General features: G+C 39.8%; 1 protein-coding gene and 1 non-coding gene across 2 annotated transcripts; one reads left to right on the top strand and one right to left on the bottom strand.

Moving 5' to 3' along the window:
* The first annotated feature begins 2,425 nt into the window (after positions 1-2,425).
* trnar-ccg (transfer RNA arginine (anticodon CCG)) lies at positions 2,426-2,498 on the top strand. The gene has a single exon. It is a non-coding gene; the product is annotated as a tRNA-Arg (tRNA).
* A 1,483-nt stretch (positions 2,499-3,981) lies between these two features.
* tmprss6 (transmembrane serine protease 6) lies at positions 3,982-17,009 on the bottom strand. Its single transcript, XM_010739067.3, has 18 exons — positions 16,787-17,009; positions 14,202-14,325; positions 13,628-13,770; positions 13,373-13,440; positions 12,592-12,773; positions 12,375-12,416; positions 11,502-11,706; positions 11,102-11,238; positions 10,487-10,599; positions 10,254-10,363; positions 9,206-9,348; positions 8,980-9,078; positions 7,959-8,072; positions 7,681-7,797; positions 7,300-7,468; positions 6,588-6,865; positions 5,508-5,644; positions 3,982-4,570 (listed from the first exon to the last, which is right to left on the bottom strand). Exons 1-18 carry the CDS (start codon positions 16,859-16,861, stop codon positions 4,406-4,408), a joined length of 2,421 nt encoding a protein of 806 aa, XP_010737369.3. The 5' UTR covers positions 16,862-17,009; the 3' UTR covers positions 3,982-4,405.
* Between the last annotated feature and the right edge of the window lie 477 nt (positions 17,010-17,486).

The following is a 17,486-nucleotide window of genomic DNA, read 5'->3' as shown; positions in this document are numbered from 1 at the left end:
TTCACGTCTCACCTGTGTTTCACTATATAGTATCTTGTTTGTGTTGAATTACAAAGGAGTCAAGGGCAAAACCCCTTGAGGTTGGTAGTAGTAGACTGATGACCACGGTCATGCATTACCTCCTCTTTAGATGTTTCGGTTTAATAATAAGAGAAAGTTTCTTTTTTTTTCTGTGACATCAGGGATACTTTTCTAGAATGGTTCAAATTGTATTTATCAACCAAATCTTTTTCAGTGTTTGGTGATACTTCTTATGTTGGTGATGCTTGTCCTGATCTTATCTGGATCCCTAAGACTCTTGGCCCCCTGTTGTTCTTTGCATACATGGTGCCATTGAAAGCAATTTTTCTCTATTTCATCTTCTTCTTCTTCTTCTTCTTCTTCTTTTTTTGCCTTCAGCTGAATTAAAACAAATCTAAAACCATTATTTTTGGTCCTCTACAGTATGTCTACAAATGTCAAACCTACAGCCTGAAGCCCCAGGAGTAATGTTTTCAGTGACCTTTCATTTAAAAAACAAGATACAAAAGTTGTTAAATTGTGTTTTTATCAGCTCAAAAATCTGGTCTTTTCTCTCTCTGCCTCATCCCAAGAAGGTCATACATGCTTTCATCATCTCGGGTTTGATTTTTGTAATTCATTGTATTCAGGCCAAAGAAACACCAACAAATAGAGAAAGAAAAGATCATATCAGCAATGTTTTAGCCTCTCTTCACTGGTCACCACTAAGCTTTAAGATTTTACTGATTACTTTTAAAGCTCTTCATGGTTAAATTGCTGCTCTGCTGTGACACAGAGTGCAGCCTCAGATCCTCAGGCAGAGCTCTGCTTGGCTGTTTCTCAGTCCTGGCTCAAGATTAAAAGTGACTGGGCTTTTGGAGTCAGCTGAGGGCCCCTCAGCTGTGGAACTCCCTGCCTGGGGATCTGAAGCTTTTAAATCACTTATCAGAACTATGTAAAATCTTTAGTACACTGGTTTATGTCCAACATCTGTTTTATTATTACATCATTATTACATCTTGTTATATCTTCTGACCGGGACCTAACCATCACATAAAGTGGTGACTCTTACTGTACACGCTCTTCCTGTAGACTTACATTCTGCAGTCTCTGGTGAAGCTTTTAAAAAGCAGCCTAACACCATTTATCCAAACTTCCTCTCGCCTCATGCTGCCTAGTGTTTTCATGTTCTGCTTTTCCTTATGTTTTATCATTTGCTTCTTTATATTATTTTATGCAAACTTTTTAATATCATTGTTACTGTTGGGTATTTTAGTAGTCTGTTATTTTTGTATTATATTATATATCATATTCAAGCTGAAACCAGTAGGTCACCTCCAAACCATTCATTTCCCAAATAGCCGAGTGACCAGAGAAACAACGGTGGACAGGTATGAGGCCAAGAAAAGTCAGCAACGGCTTGATTTTTTCAGTCATCAACCTTCAGCTTCAGCTGGCAATCATTTCTCCGCTCTCCCCTGTTCCCCTATTGATAAGATTTTTTTTTTTTTTTTGTCACAAGCAACCATTTTACTAGTTTACTAGTTCAAAATAAAAAAAAGTTGATTCCAGCCATTTAACGCTTCCAAGAATTGCTAAACCTTTTTAGAACAGAGTAATAAACATGTCAAAAACAATGCAGGGCGGTTGGTTCTGTCCTTTGCCTGTGTGTATTGTAATCTTTGATGTCAGTTTTACGATTTTCTCCTTCATTTTGATTATTGGTGTTGTAACAGTATATCTGTGTGTTGAAAACAATAATGACATATTGTGAATTCCAATCAAGAAATCCCTCCAGGAGATTAGTTTAGTCGTTTTTTTGTTTAAGACTGCAAACACATTGATGTATGTTTGTTCATACTTAATTTAAATAGTGTCTAATAAGATGCTCTCTCTGGCTGGAATTAAACCAGCACCATCTGTCCTGCTAAGTGTTTTCATAGGCAAAGCAAAACATAAGAGCAGCAAGATGGCCGATGTCCATAATTTAATCAACATCCTACGCCAAGTCTGCCGGCCTTTTCTTCCTGGCTCTCTTTGCACAGTTTTAGTAATTACTTCTCTAGTTTGGGCCGTGCTCATTTATATGCTTCTACTTCCCTGATAAATAGACATATGCATTGTTCGGTTGATCTACAGTATATTATGGATGATTGATTTAGATTATTTCACCACATGTTTGATTTACTGACTAAGGAGGCTGAAGGGGCAGCAGGCCACTTCCTTAACACAATCACACATACACCTTCTGTCTCCGCACTGATGTCAATCAATGACCTGAAATCCTTGAACTTCTCCAAGGTGCTCCAAAGCTCAGTGGGAAACAGCTTTTTTATTATCCCAGTTAATTGTGACTACATGTGCAGACCTAACATGGGACAATCTTGTGGGATTTTTTTATTTTGTATTTATCCAACTGACCCGTGGCCCAGTGGCCTAATGGATAAGGCATCAGCCTCCGGAGCTGGGGATTGTGGGTTCAAGTCCCACCTGGGTCGTGCATGTGTGTATTTAATGTGAATCACAGACAGCATGTCAAATCTCCTTTGGGATAACAGAAGCATTACTTTGTCCATTAATCCACACACACTATTCTGAAAGGAAAGAGCACAGACCAGCTATCACCTTCAAGACTGAAATCCTCTAATGTGATGTAATTTACAAAAAGAGCATATCCCTAAATCTTTTAGGAAACAATTTTAAAATCAAAATGAGAAAACCATAAAACATGTTCTATATAAATATACTGTAGGTCATTTATAAGCATTGATCATTGATGGATGGTTTCTGTGGTCCCCACAGGCTAGTTTTACCACTGTTGTTATGCCTCATAGAGCAGACCTGTCATTATAGTTTACAGCCTACTAAAATACCAATTACACTGAAAATGTGAACTTCCAAATACTGAAACATCCCCAGAGGATTAGGGCTCATTTCTAGGGTGAAAAAGATGAGTGGGAGGGGAAGTTAATGAGACAAAGATTAGAAGAAGAAGGAGGCAAGCTGAGATAGATAGATAGATAGATAGATAGATAGATAGATAGATAGATAGATAGATAGATAGATAGATAGATAGATAGATAGATAGATAGATGAATGACTCATGACCATCCAGCCACAGGCAGTGATGCCATCTTCTGGCGCCTGCTCCCAGTGCCTTGGAGAATAATGTTGTTGATGATAAAATCAGCCGAAAAGAAAAAAATGTCTCTCTTTGGACACAGTGATTTATAAACCCCACAGAGAACCGCTTACATTCTCAACAGCAGCTTGTGAAACACAACATTAAACTTAAGCCTGCAAACAGTATCTCATGAAATCAGGCGCCAGTGGATGAAGTATTGACTCAGCTGCAGTTGCATGTTTCCACAAGATGAGGTGTCAGTCAAATGGCCGTACACTGTGAACACAGAGAGGTTTTTCACCAATGTTAGCAGTATATAGCTCTAGGGATGATAATGCTGGTCTCTTAGTCAGCTTGTTGGTATGAAATATTCGATAGATTTTGTACAGACAATCTGGGTCCCCAGAGGATGAATTTATAGAAACTCTGATTATTCGTTGACTGTTCATCTGGCATCACCATCAAGTCAGAATCAACTCTATTGTGTTTAGTGCTAATTTTCATCTTGGAATAGCTGCTAGCAGAGCTGAAGACTAGCATTATATTATATATTATATTCAAGCTTAAACCAGTAGGTCACCTCCAAACCATTCATTTCCCAAATAGCCGAGTGACCAGAGAAACAACTGTGGACAGGTATGAGGCCAAGAAAAGTCAGCAACGGCTTGATTTTTTCAGTCATCAACCTTCAGCTTCAGCTGGCAATCATTTCTCCGCTCTCCCCTGTTCCCCAATTAATAATATATTTAATTTAATAATAATAATAATAATAATGATAATTATATTTGCTTCAAGCCAAACATACAAATAAACACAGTATATTGCCAACTTGATAACAAAACAGGAAGATGTTTTATTATGGAAATAACTTCATGTCCAGTATCTCCAGTATATAGAAGATTCAGTGATCACAACAAGGGATTACATTATCTTTTATAAAGTAAGTCAAACTGCCTTCTTTGTGATCTATAAGTACATTTTAATCACTTCTGAAAACTAAGCTTCTCTTATTATTAAAAACTTGCTAGCAACCTTCATTTTGGCATGTTTCTTTTTACTGGATGCTGGATAAACACTTCGCTTGATTTCATTTCTGAAAGGTGACTCATAAATAAGCTTGATTATAATTAGCTTTATTACTTTACGACTGTGTTGTTTGCCTGAGAAGCGATCTTAAATCACCTGCCAGTGCTTTTTATCGTCATGTTGATGATGTTTTTATTTGCACCCAGCTTCAGGTTATGAGAATATTGACGTGAGGATGATGAAGATCCCAGTTGCTCAGGGGCTGCTGATGACCTGCTTGATCCAGTGATTGAGCCTGGTGATGCGAGTGTAGACGCCGTACAAGTCTGGACGCCCGCAGCCTTTGCCCCAGCTAACCACTCCGGCCAGGAACCAGCGACCCGACGGCTCCTGGCAAACCAAGGGACCACCAGAGTCTCCCTGACAGAGAGAGGCAATGTTAAAAGGGCCAGAGGTACAGTTTTAATGTCTTTAGAACACAAAATGACCATAATAATTGACAAGAGTGATGATCACCACTGGTGACTCAACTATGATATCATTAAGTGCTTGGATGTCTGGCTGTTTAACTCATTTTATGGCCTGTAGTCTGTTTTTGGAAACACAAATTCCCCACCCTTTGGGAGCTCCAGGATGCGGCCATCACATATGTATTTACATTGAGATGCAATAGGGAGCACAATATTTGTTGCAGACATCAATATTTTTTATTGAATCCCGTCCACATTTGTGCTTTCTGACAGATATAGATCAAAAAAGAAAGAGAGAGAGCGATGATATACCCTCCTGGGTGATTTTAGTCTGTAACTGTACAGTACATAATGAAATTTAAATTGATTATATAAATTATAAAATATTACAGGAACTTAAGTGGATGTTAGCTAACTGTATGTAGTACCAAATATAAAGTACCTGAAAATGTGCTTCTATTTAAACCTTTTTTTTTTTTTGTACTTCATTTTGCCACTTGGGGGCAGCACAATTGTAGCTATACACACAACACTGACACCTTAGATGCCACGGTGAATGTGTTGAAAACAGTGGCAACCTAATGGTTCTAATAATGGGAAATATCGGACTCTTTAACTGCTAAATGCTTCTCTATTTTTAGTCGCTAACTTTGTCTGTCTGCTGTTTTGTGCTGGTTAAATAGTGCACAGCAGGTTTTATTAGAGCTTGTTCACTAAAAACAGCTTTCTGCTGCAGCGGTGTGAGTGAAAAACAAATAAAATGAAGGTGCTGCTGCAGCGTTTAAAGATTATAATTCTCTGTGGGTTTGTCATTATGAGTGTCACCTTTTATTTCATACAGTAGTTTAAGTAAACTTTAAATATCTTCTGGTTTTGTTTCTTTGTACCTGACAGGCATCTTTCTCTCCACTGCGGTAACCGGCACAAAGCATTCTGGGAGTGACCAGGTGGCCATAGGATCGTACACAGGCTTCTTCACTGACCAGGCGAACATCCACCTTCTGAAGCACATTACTGGCAGTGCCTGAAGTGGTCAGAAGGAAAAGGTGAACCATCTAAGGCCAAAATATTCAGCCTCGTTTACATTAGAAACAATGCATACATAGTATTTTAAAGATCCAAGCTCCTTCTTGATGTTAAAAAATTCTCTAAAGAGGGCTAAAACTGTCATCTTCGCTGCTTCTCACTGTTTTAAATCATCTACTGGATATCAATTCTGTAGCTGCAGATCACCAAACCACACAAACCCCCAAGGAAATGCGTCACAGGCGTCATGCAGTCGGTTCCTCAGCTTCTGCAGAAATTCAACCATCCATTTTCTGTAACTGCTTATCATTGTCAGGGTCACAGAAGTCTGGACTTTCTTTTTTTTCTTTCTTTTTGAAACTGTGGGTGCCAGAAGATAGTTTCCATCATCTTATCTCAAACAGCCTTTAAGGTTCATCATTCATCAGAAGTCACAACCCACACACTCCCACCAACATGGCTCTAGCTGCTGACTTTAAATTAAATTAGTTCATTTTGTGTGATTTTGCTCTGTTATCACAATCGCATACCCGCTTTCCTCCACATTATCATACCCACAAAGACTCCCCACATCTTACCCATTATTTCAAAGTGCGTCTAATGAAATGGGTTTTTTAAAGGCTGCACAAGTCATATAAAATCACTTTCTGTTAAAATACTGCATTATACTGCATGATACATGAGCCAGAGGAAAAAGTTTAACAGAACAAAATAGGCACTTGGACAGCAGCCTTTATAAAGTAAACTTACAAGTCAAAAGTACCAAATAAAAGTCCATCTTAAAATGGTCCACGTTTATAAAACTGCATTGTTTAATTTAAGAATTTATGAGGCATGGTGATACATTCGTCTAGGTCACGCATAAAAAGGAGAGCAACATTTCACGATCTATCGTCTATGCACATCCCCCAAAGCCCCTCCATTGCTCTTTCGCTCCTTACCACCCTCACGGAGGGAACCCCAGCCGGTGACCCAGCAGAGCAGGTCCGGCTCCAGCTGGTGAGTAGAAGGAGGCAAGCAGGCAGGTCGAGCATGTCCAGCCAGCAGCATGGAGGCCGACCTGTCCAGCTTCAGCAGGGCCAGGTCATAGTCGTGGTTATCATCGTCGTAGTATTGGTGAAGGTGGATCTGCAGAACTCGCACCACTTCCTCAGTAGGGCTGCTGCGATTGAGCAGGAGTTTACCCAGGTAGACCGTCCACACCGAGGGGGAGTAGAGACTGCAGGAGGAGAAAAAGGGTTGCTATGTTTTACAGAGGCAATATTTTAGAACTTTATTTATACACATTGCACAAATTTAAATTGCATAGCCTTTCTTTTTGTTTAATATAGTTGCAGTTTTTTAATGTTGCCAAAAGAAGATAAATTGTAAATCATTCACAGGATGTTGCAGAAATAGTTTTTCATGGTCCAGCCAGAAAGACACAAGTGTGATGAATGAATACAAATATACACATGGCTTCAATCAAGCTGTCCTGGACAGCCAAAACACAACAGCAAGATTGGATATGAAAAGGTTTGGAGGGAAGTGCTTCATTAAATTTAATGAATAAAAAGCTTACTTTATATACTTACTTTAAAAACAGTAAGTAAGTATATATAATATGTCCTAACACTTAATTCACCACTTCCTCCCATCTATTCCTGCCCTTACCGGTCGTCATAGAAACAGTGGGCAGCAGAAACCACCCATTGGCTGGAGATTAGCGCACCCCCACAGATGTGGGTACCCCGAATCTGAAGGCTGGCCTGCCATGGCCACTCCCCTTCTGAGGCATTGGTCCCTCCCACAATACGGCTGGAGAACTGCCGTAGGCCACAGTCTGAATACACACACAGTTGCAAATATGGATATATCAAATTTTTCCTATTAATCAGCATGCTGACTTTAACCTTTAGAATGATTTTGAGAATCCCAGAGAGCATGAAGACATCTCAAAATGTAAAAGCACAAAGTCAAAATAGAGCCAAAAGTGAATAAAAGTGAAATAAAAAAAAATATATATATTAAAAGTAGGTTTATTTTTCTTCTCACCACAATGTGTCTCATCAGAGGCATCAGGGCAGTCGGTGACAAAGTCACACTCTGGATTCGGCTTCTTCAAACAGGTTCCATCAGCACACACATAGGTCATATCTGTACACTGCACACCTGGACACACACACACACTCACATGTTTAATGCTCTGGTTAAAGAAGTTTGTCCAGGAGGAAAAATAACAACATACAGCACAAATAAAGAGCAAATGTTAAAGTGAAGGTACTAAATTTCCAAAATGTTGTGTGACAGTTGTGTTAGGTCGAATGTTTTACCATTAGTACAGTTCATCTCATCCGATGCTTCAGGGCAGTCTGGGTGTTGGTCGCACACTTTGTAGTAGTCCACACACTGACTGTCCTCTGAGCACTGGTACTGTGCCACACACACTGAAAAACACCAACAGACTTGCACGTGTATCCACATACTCTGAACTAAGGTCGTGATGCTGTAACCGAGGTGCAGCATTACATAAACTGGAGCAGCAAATACAAGCTGTAACTTTCATTAACAATTTCACTATGACTTTCATTCACAGTTTAATATTTTGAGATTTAAATGTCTTGGGTGAACTGGCAACCACAGTGTACCCCACCTTTAGCCCAATGCCAGCTTGGAACGGCTCCAGACCCTGATAAGGCTAAGCGGTTATGACAGATGGATTGATGGGATGTTAGAGGAAATGGGAGATGGAGTATGTTTTATTAAAAACCTAAAATGCTGAAATAAAAGTGGATTATTTGCAATCCATGCTCTTATTCTATATTCAATATGTCTTATCACATCACCTGTTTAGCAAAAAGCACACAAAATGTATGTAGCTTTTACTTAATGGTGTGTTTATATCACTCCCTATTATAGTGTAGAATTAATGAATAATCCATGACCTGTCAGTATTCACACCTACTCTAAAAAGCCAAATCAATAATACGCTTGTAGCTTGAATGGCTGCCAAGTCTCACAGGTTCTACATTGTGAGATGCTGTCTGGCATCCAAATAGATCAGAAGCTTTATAAAGAACAGGGCCATCTAATCAGATCAGCTTCAGCCTCTTCAGCCTTCAGACTGTTAGATCAGCCACTTTTTGTGAGCAAAAAATCAAACCCAACATTGTTTGAGGGTAAATTAATCAACATCTAAATGAACAGGGCTTCACTGGCTTTGCATGGCAGTCCGGCCCATTAATTTTTTAAAGTTCTTCCTGTCCTCTGTGTCACCTTCCTGTTTCAGACAACAATGTGCAACAAATGATGCATGAATTAACTGAAAACATAAATATATATATATATATATACCACAGTTCCTCTCATCAAGTCCATTGGGACAGTCCTTGATTCCATCACAGGCAGGAACACACAGGCCATTTATAGTGCATAGAAACTGGCCTGGGCAAGCTATAAAACACAAACAACCACACGTGCAAATACAATTTGTGAATCTACACATAAACATAAGTGAAACACAATAAAAATATTACCCAACTCTTTATTCTTGTCCATCACTGCTGCGTCCACAACTTACGATCTGTTAGGTTGAAAACCCTGTAGTGCAGCTGAAGGCCTGGCCCCGTGAGTGACACCTCTGATGTCATGACAACAGTGGCGGACGTGGAGAGCAGGAGAAGGCGCTCATTGTATGGCTGCAGGCCCCTGGTACCACACAGTCTAAGAAAAGGATGGAGACACTAAAATCAAATGGAAACTCCAGGTATGTTTCACTGCAGAGACGACAGGGAAGGCTTTTGTAGAAGCCCACAGGCTGTAGAAGTGTTGTTTAAATAATTAAATAGTGCTCTTGTAAGCACTAGACTCTCGGTTTGACCAAAAGCACAAGATTGGATATAAATAGGAATGTAAAATGTCTCTAAATTGAAATAAAAATGGCCTCACATAAAAAGTCTGTATGGACGGGTGGGCTCATACAGAACGCTGCTGCCCCCTGTTGCTTAGTATAAAAATAGAATAATGTGATGATACAGACAGTGATGTTTATTATGAAACCAACTGTAAAGTCAAAAAAGTACATCATGACTTGTATGGAAAATGTTTTTACGTGCAGAGCTGCTTCTTGTCGCACGAAACCACACACAGGTGTCAGTTATAAATAGGTATTACTTTTAATTAGTACACAATTTTTTCTGATCTTTCTATACTTAATTTTTACCAAACGTGTAATGGAAAATTTATATACTGTCTATTTATTGCTACCACCTGTGTGTGGTTTGATATCTGACAGTAAGCAGATTGAAGAAGTAGGGTCTGACCTAAAACATCTGTGCAGATTTTTTTTAGGTAGAAATTGTGGTGGGTAGACATTTCAGTTGGTATTTATGGAAACTCTGACACCTACGTACCAGACAGATAGTTTTAAAAGGTCTGTACACAATTTTTTTTTTAAAGAAAGGCTATCTGAAATATGTTTTTATTTTCTGTAGAAAGAGAGGTCAGAGGCTTACAAAATCTTCTGTTGTCTTAGATCTATTCACACTGCAGGTTAATCAGACCACTGAAGGCCAAGTCATCTTCTCTTCTTACAGACCAGCTAGACTCATATTGGTACAGCAGCCTACCTGCGGTTCTGAATGATCCACTGTCCCTGAGTACAGGCCTGGTTGTAGCTGGCTCTGCTCAGCTCGTAGCCCTCAAATTCTAGAGACAAGCCCATCCCCACACTGGGCATCTGAAATCACACAGGACAATAAAAACAGAAACCAACTGAAATGAAAATGGTTACCAGCCTACTAAGAATCAATCATTCAATCACTGAAGACGTAGAGGAAATATGGATGAAGGAGTGTCTCACAATAAAGCTCCAGGTACAGTTGGTGTCGGGGGGATAGTAGCTGGGGAAGAAAGGTGTTCTCAGTGTCCCTTGGATTCCCGATACTTCTTTGAGATCTATAGTGGAGTTACAACCTGTGAAAGAGAAACAAGAAAATAAGAAAATAATCCACAATACAAGCAGTACTGAGCAATACTCAGCAGGTTATTTAACAAATAATATCAGCTGGGAAAACTAAGGCAAAATCTAGTTGTCTATTGCTGTGTGAAATTTTTAGCCTCTTTGACCATGGCTGAAATAACTGTTGGATGGATTGAAGAGTTCACTGCATGTCAAAGTTTATCCTGTGAAATGATCTCAACAATCTTATGGATACAACTTGGTACAGAAAGTCATGTTTCATGTAATGGCATTGGTGACCACCTGACTTTTCCTCTAACACCAGTGCAATGTATTTACAATTGCCATAAAAATTGCATTGTCATTTTGAGCTGGGTGGTGTCGCATTTGTCTCAAAGCATTACTGTGCAAGTGTAGCTGGCTGTAGTCTTGTTTAGTAATCTTAACAATTTCCCTTTAGCACCTTTGCACTTGACTTTGGTCTAAAAGAAGGCCTTGACTTTCAGGTGATCTTACCCTGCCGTTGCCAGACTTGTGCAGATAGAGAGAAGGGGTCCTTATAATTGTACAGACCCTGTTTCCAAATCACTGTCATCCACTCGCCTGAAGATAGGACACGTACCACCCGCTCATGTCTGCTGCAGCCATACACACTGGGAGGACACAGGGAAAGATGGACAGGAGAGAGACATACTGTAGAGAGGGTTAGTTAGTGTAACTTGCCTAAAGTGAAGAGTTTAATGAATGAAAAAAGGTGAATATGAGTCCCTTACAAATTATTCAATGATGGACAGTGGTGAGAAAATGTGTATTTCTTCAGAATTGGTTCAACCAATATCCAATGTAGATGGAAAATATTGTCCCTATACGTCAGAGCAAATAACTATATCGGTCTAACTCTGTGGATGAAACTCACGATGTGATGAGGTGAGTATCAGTGGGGGTGAGGGAGTTGTACACCACCAGTCTGTCTCGACACTCTGGCAGCAGCCACTCCATGTGGAGCTCCAGCTGGGAGCCAGGTGGAGCTTGGAGGTGCCACAGGCAGGAGGAGCGCTGTGTGTCTGGGCCACGGAGAGCCACGGGGCTGCTGGACACCAACTTCTGGTAGCGGTAACAGTCTTGGGGAAAGGATGTCAAAAGATGAGAGTGAGATGTTGAGTTGGTCTTTCTGTGAGATTAGTATTTGAAGTAAATTTTGCCAGATTGGTGTTGAGGATACCCCTTTCATGAATTTGAACCTGTTTATCTGTGGAGTGACCCTAACCAATGTTTTGTTGCCCCTTTTCCAACTTTTTTGGAACAGGTTGCATCAAATTCAGAATGAAAGTATAACAAAAAAATATCAAATTATTAATGTTTACCAGTTTTAAAATTTAATATCTTATACTTCAAATTGGTTGTTTAGAACTGGGTTGTAGTTCATACAATCTTTACTTAAGCATTCATTGAAAGACCAACAGTTAGCATATCCTTAGCATTATTTTGCCTGGTGTTAAGAAGACCCCTATTCAGGACCAACACATCCACTCTATGGGATTCAAGATTCTATTAGCACATCATTGTTTAAGTTACCATTCTTAATAATATAAATATCATGTGATGTTTTAAATGTGCCATACTAGATGGTGACTTTTAGTTGTATTTTGGAATAGCCATAAATGTATAATGTTACATTTCCTCAGGGAAATATATATTGCGATGCATGCTAATCACAGTCCAATCAAACTGAAGAAATAATTGCAAAGTAATAAATAAAGAACAGGCAAATGAAAACAAAGTGTGATACCAAAGGACGCTTTCAAAAGTTCTATAACTTTGGAGTCGGTTTCTGTGGGGGATAGAACAAAAAGACAGAAGAGAAATTAAAGTAAAAACAAATCACTTCTTTAAGTTTTTACATACATTTAATTTCTCTCTCTCTCTCTCACACACACACACACACACACACACACACACACACACACACACACACTACCCTCCCTCTGCCTCTGTCCTGCTCTCACCACTGACAGACAGCGAAGGAACATGGAGGAGGTATCCACTGAAGGAGGCCACCTCATCTTCATTTGACCCTTGCATCAGGCCTTTCTTCAGGCACCCAGTGACCTTCTCCAGTGTGACCTTCTTAACATGGCTGTCTGGCACAGACATCACTATCCAGAAGTGAGCCACAACACTCCCCTCCCTGCAGTAAACAATGTAGAGACCAAAATCCACACACCAGTTAAAGACGTATCGAAATGACAGAAGGTAAACAATAAACGATGCAAGTGATTATTAACATTTATCAGGATGCGAAGAAGTTTTTTAAAGTAGTCCTCTCTCTGGCTGAAAGTTTCCAGTGTTACACCTTTAACCACACCCAAAAGTGCACTGCAGCAGGTTAGACTGAACACAGTCTGCAAAACAACATCAGGTTGTTCTTTACATTCTAAATGCATTATTCAGCATTTTAGATATTTTCTGTGGTTAAGCCTAACATATTTGCTATTGTTGGAAACTTGTAGAGAAACATGAACATTAGGTCAATGCATGTGGTTTGCTGTGAACTTGTTTTGTTTGATTATTTTGCCAATCAGAAACAAATATCCATCTCTCTTAAAACCAAAAGAACCAATATCCACGTTTTTAGGTGTCTTGTTTAGGCTATTTGGTGTCTTTTTCACCCTGTGTTTTGAACTCTGCTTAAGGTATGCTCCATGTATATGGATATGGTCTCTTTGGTGTGCCATAAAGTTAAGACTGTTGCAGATTTTACTTGAAAACGAATCACGATCCACGTACCCAAAGGCGAACACAGTGGTGTAGTTGAAGTATCGATGAAGATGTGAACCCTTCATTATCTTCTCTACCTGAAGGACAGGGAAAAACAATATACCTGCATTTAATCCAGCATGGCAGTAAATTCTTTTTCGTCAGGTAGTTTAAAATACATTGTGAAAATTATAGGAAACTAGAAGCTGTCTGGGTACCTTTGGATGTGAACCAAATTTCTCTATTGTACATCAGTATCAAAGGGAATTAATGGTCCCTGCTCACCAGGTTCTGCACTCCTTTGGCCTCCTTCTTGAATGCAGGGCTGCTGTGAGAGGACAGATCAGCAGAGAAGTTCCTGTTGAGGATTGTCAGGTAGGCTGTGTACTGCTGCTGAACACGATTCTCCAACACCCAAACCCTGTGCTCTGTTACAGAGGACAGCATGAAGAACAATGAGTAGCCTTGCTGCAGCTCTGCACAGTAATGATTTGAGCTTGACCACAATGGCAATGCTAATGCACTGATGTTTAGCAGGTATGTTTACCATGGTTACAATTTTAGTTCAGTTTGTTGGCATGCTAACATTTACTAATAAGCAATTAAAACAAAATACAGCTCAAGATGATGGGATTATTTGTTTTTTAAGCTATTTAGTCATGAACCAAAGTATAGACCAAAATATCTTTAAACTTATTACATTTCATCCCAAGTGATACATAAATGTCTGAACCAAATTTCATCCAAATCCATTCAGTAGGTTTTTGAGGCAGGTTTTCACCAAAGCCAGTAGGATTCATCCTCTGGGTAACACGAATGTCTGTACACAATTTCATGGTAATTAATAGTTCCTCCTTACCCAGGAAGTACCAGGCCAGTATGGCTCCTGTGGCTGTGAGGATAATGATCAGGAAGGATAGGAAACACTTGCAGGACCGAGTCTTCCTGGTAGGTGGAGCCACAGCTTGTCCCCCAGCTTCTAACTTTGTAGAACAGACAAAACTTTTACTTTCTTTCTGGTTAAAAATATAAACCAGCCATGTAATGTCTAGTCTATAGAGTCTTTCATGTAGTTTCTGTGGGCACATTAGAGTTTAAGAGGTGTTTTCCCAGTAGATTATGTTTAGCCACAGGGCTGTTATTGTTTTTCAGTTTCTCTCTCCTGGTGAACTCTACCCTCAAACAACAACATGATCATTAATAATACTTTCTTTTTCCCATTAGTTATATACTGATTTCTTTCCCTATATTATTTCCAAATGGCATAACCAATTAATTGTTGCTGCCTTTGATGATCTAGGAATCAGTATTAGCAAAAAAAAATAATAAAAAAATAGAAAAAAACATTTTTTTAAAGCATTGCTTTTCTGTCAAACTACAACAATCTTCTATAAATGATGATGATGATATATTTTTGCTGCTATGTGGGAAAAGGTTTCTAGCCATGCAAAGGCAACTGGAGTCGCAAGATCACAAAATCCTGATATCACACGAGGATCCATCCAGTCAGCGTCCAAATAGGAACTACTGGCAACTACAGCATGAGCTATGGCTGTGGTTTAATGCCATGGTTCTTGTGACAACATGGACATGGTTATTAATATGCTAATGCTGCTAGCAACGGTTAAGTCGTAGAGTATTAGAGAGCAGGTCTTTACTGAAAGAACAGCAAGGAATGGCAATGAAGGCCTTTCTTACTGGAGAAAATGTTTTTTTTCTTTGACTACATTATATAGTTTGTTGATCTTATTGGTTGAAGTTCACCTGTGATAGACAGATGTTTCACTTTCTTTTAGTATCCCAATATGGCCTAAATGCTGTTTCAGATATTTCCCAGTATAACCGGAGCATGATAATGACTAGATATTTATCATATGCACAATAACATGTATTGGATATTTGCAAAGTTACTTTAATTTAATTTGTTCTCTGCCAAGCAAATAATTACCATTGTGAAAACTTAGTTTTCTTTACTCTTACTCAGCTGGTTCACCACAGATTTTGCCTTACACACATTAAATTAGGACACTTCAAGCAGACTTCATCCATCCATCCATCCATCCATCCATCCATCCATCCTTCCATCCATTCTCTTCTGCTTATCTGGGGTCGGGTCACAGTGGCAGATGGGCTATATATTCCCTGCAGTGGATTCTGGGTCTGCCCCAGGGTCTCCTCCCAGTTGGACGTGCCCAGAACAGATGTCCAAACAACTTTAGGTGGCTCCGTTCGACACGAAGGAGAAGCGGCTCTACTTTGAGCTCCCCCAAGATGTCCTAGCTCCTAGTTCCTTCCACCGCCCAACAATATCCCTAGTCCGGGTCAATAGTTCTCCACCCCTGCTATACCCAGCCTGGGCCAAGCTCTGTTTCCCCTTCCTGAGTTGTCGGATGGTTTGCCAGAAGTCCTTCTCTATGGCCTCCCTGAACTTCTCCAACACCTGGATTTTTGCCTCTGCAACTACTGAAGCCGCAGCCCTTCTAGCCATCTGCTAGACTCGTCTACCTGTCTGCTACCTCAGAAGAGCCCTGGGCCAACCAAGCCTGAAAGGCCTCCTTCTTCAGCCTGACGGCCTCCTTTACTGCTGGTGTCCACCAGCGGGTTCTTAGGTTACTGCCACGACTGTCTATCTGACCCCAACTCCTAGCAGACGCATCAACAATGGAAGCTTTAAACATGGTCCAATCATGATCCCACCAGGATGCACAAAAAGTAACTAACTAACCACTGATCAGTTTACAGCTCTCTTTACCCGTGTGTCCAAGATAGATGGGCACAGATGTGATGACACGACCACTAAGTCGATCATGGACCTGACTTTTTTATTCTGATCATTTTCTTCCCTGTCAAAATTTGATGACATTACCCACAATGCAACTCAGTATACATAGGTCTAATAGGTCACCACTACATAGGTCCACCACTTTCTAACTCCACACCCCAAATTGTTTTTAAACTTGTGGTCTTCATGTCAAGTGATATCACTTGAGGTAATCTATCATGTTTTGTGCAGCTAACCCTAAAACCTGTAAATAGACTAACTACAATTGGTGGAGTTCCCCTTTAAGGCTGTTCTTACATTGTGTATGGTAAGCTCATTTAAAATAGATTACACTGCTCATCCACAATGCCAACAGGAAGTGCAAGAAACCAGGCAGGCATTTTTCAGCTGTACCTATAAACCTTTTAGACAGATACAGTATCATGCTTTTGGATGTTATTCCTGCATCTATGTGAGCCCAAAGTCATACGAAAGCAACTTCTCCCTGTGGAGGATTCACTTCACAGCAGAATTCAAAACAAAAAACAAAAACCTCCATGTCCCTATTTTAAGAAAGGCCTACTACTTTACTCTAACAACCACACAGGTTTGACATACATTAATATGAACATACTAAGTGATAAATATTAGACTTCACATGTAGCCATTTTAGTATTACTGACCCCATCATTCAGAGAAGAAGGATTGACCCCCTGGTCACATGAAATTGACTTCTTAGAGCCGTTCCCGAGCGCCATTGCATCACTCCTCGTCCTTTGTTTCTTGAGTAATCACCTCATTGTTTATGGCACTGATGATCGATGTCTGTTTCCAATTTAACAGATATTATTTAGCACATAACTGGACATGTTGCTCCGACAGAAAGTGAGCGTCCCTGTGTGTTTGTAAGTCAAGAAAAAAAAAAAAAAAAAAAAAAAAGTCAATCAATATTTTCCAAAGCTTGTTTGGATCTGCACATGGCTTAGAGATAGGATGAGTTGTCCTAGTGCTGTGGATGGCTGTGGAATAAAGACAAAACTCAAATCCACAAAGTCATAACTGATTGCTTGATCATGTTGTAGAGCGCTTTCTCATTTGGATGTAGGAGCAGTGAGTCAGATAGGTGCAGGGACGCTGATGTTATGAATCATTACCTAGCAACAGTGATGCTCCCAGTCAACTCCCCTGGACTAGTAAATCTGATGGGAATGAAGCAGAGTCAGGCTATTTATGTGCTCACATCATTTCCCAGGGTTCATTTCACTTTCCATGCAAACATGAAATCCCAATGGGCTATAAAGTGCACAGAGAGAATACCTGAGGTTGAGGTAGATGTGTGTAGTAAAAGAGACTGCACTAAAGGTTTATTATTTACTGATTTCC

Source organism: Larimichthys crocea, chromosome X (assembly GCF_000972845.2).
Source record: "Larimichthys crocea isolate SSNF chromosome X, L_crocea_2.0, whole genome shotgun sequence".
NCBI classification, from domain to species: domain Eukaryota; kingdom Metazoa; phylum Chordata; class Actinopteri; family Sciaenidae; genus Larimichthys; species Larimichthys crocea.
This window is presented reverse-complemented; position numbering and strand designations above follow the sequence as displayed.

What these genes read in the sequence shown, in the direction of transcription:
- tmprss6 (XM_010739067.3), bottom strand. Translation starts at nt 16,861, where the DNA reads ATGGCGCTCGGGAACGGCTCTAAGAAGTCAATTTCATGTGACCAGGGG. An exon ending in ACTGGCCTGGTACTTCCTGG is followed by an intron (nt 13,771 to 14,201) that starts GTAAGGAGGAAC and finishes CCTCTGTAACAG; the next exon opens with AGCACAGGGTTTGGGTGTTG. An exon ending in CTCTGATGAGACACATTGTG is followed by an intron (nt 7,469 to 7,680) that starts GTGAGAAGAAAA and finishes GTGTGTATTCAG; the next exon opens with ACTGTGGCCTACGGCAGTTC.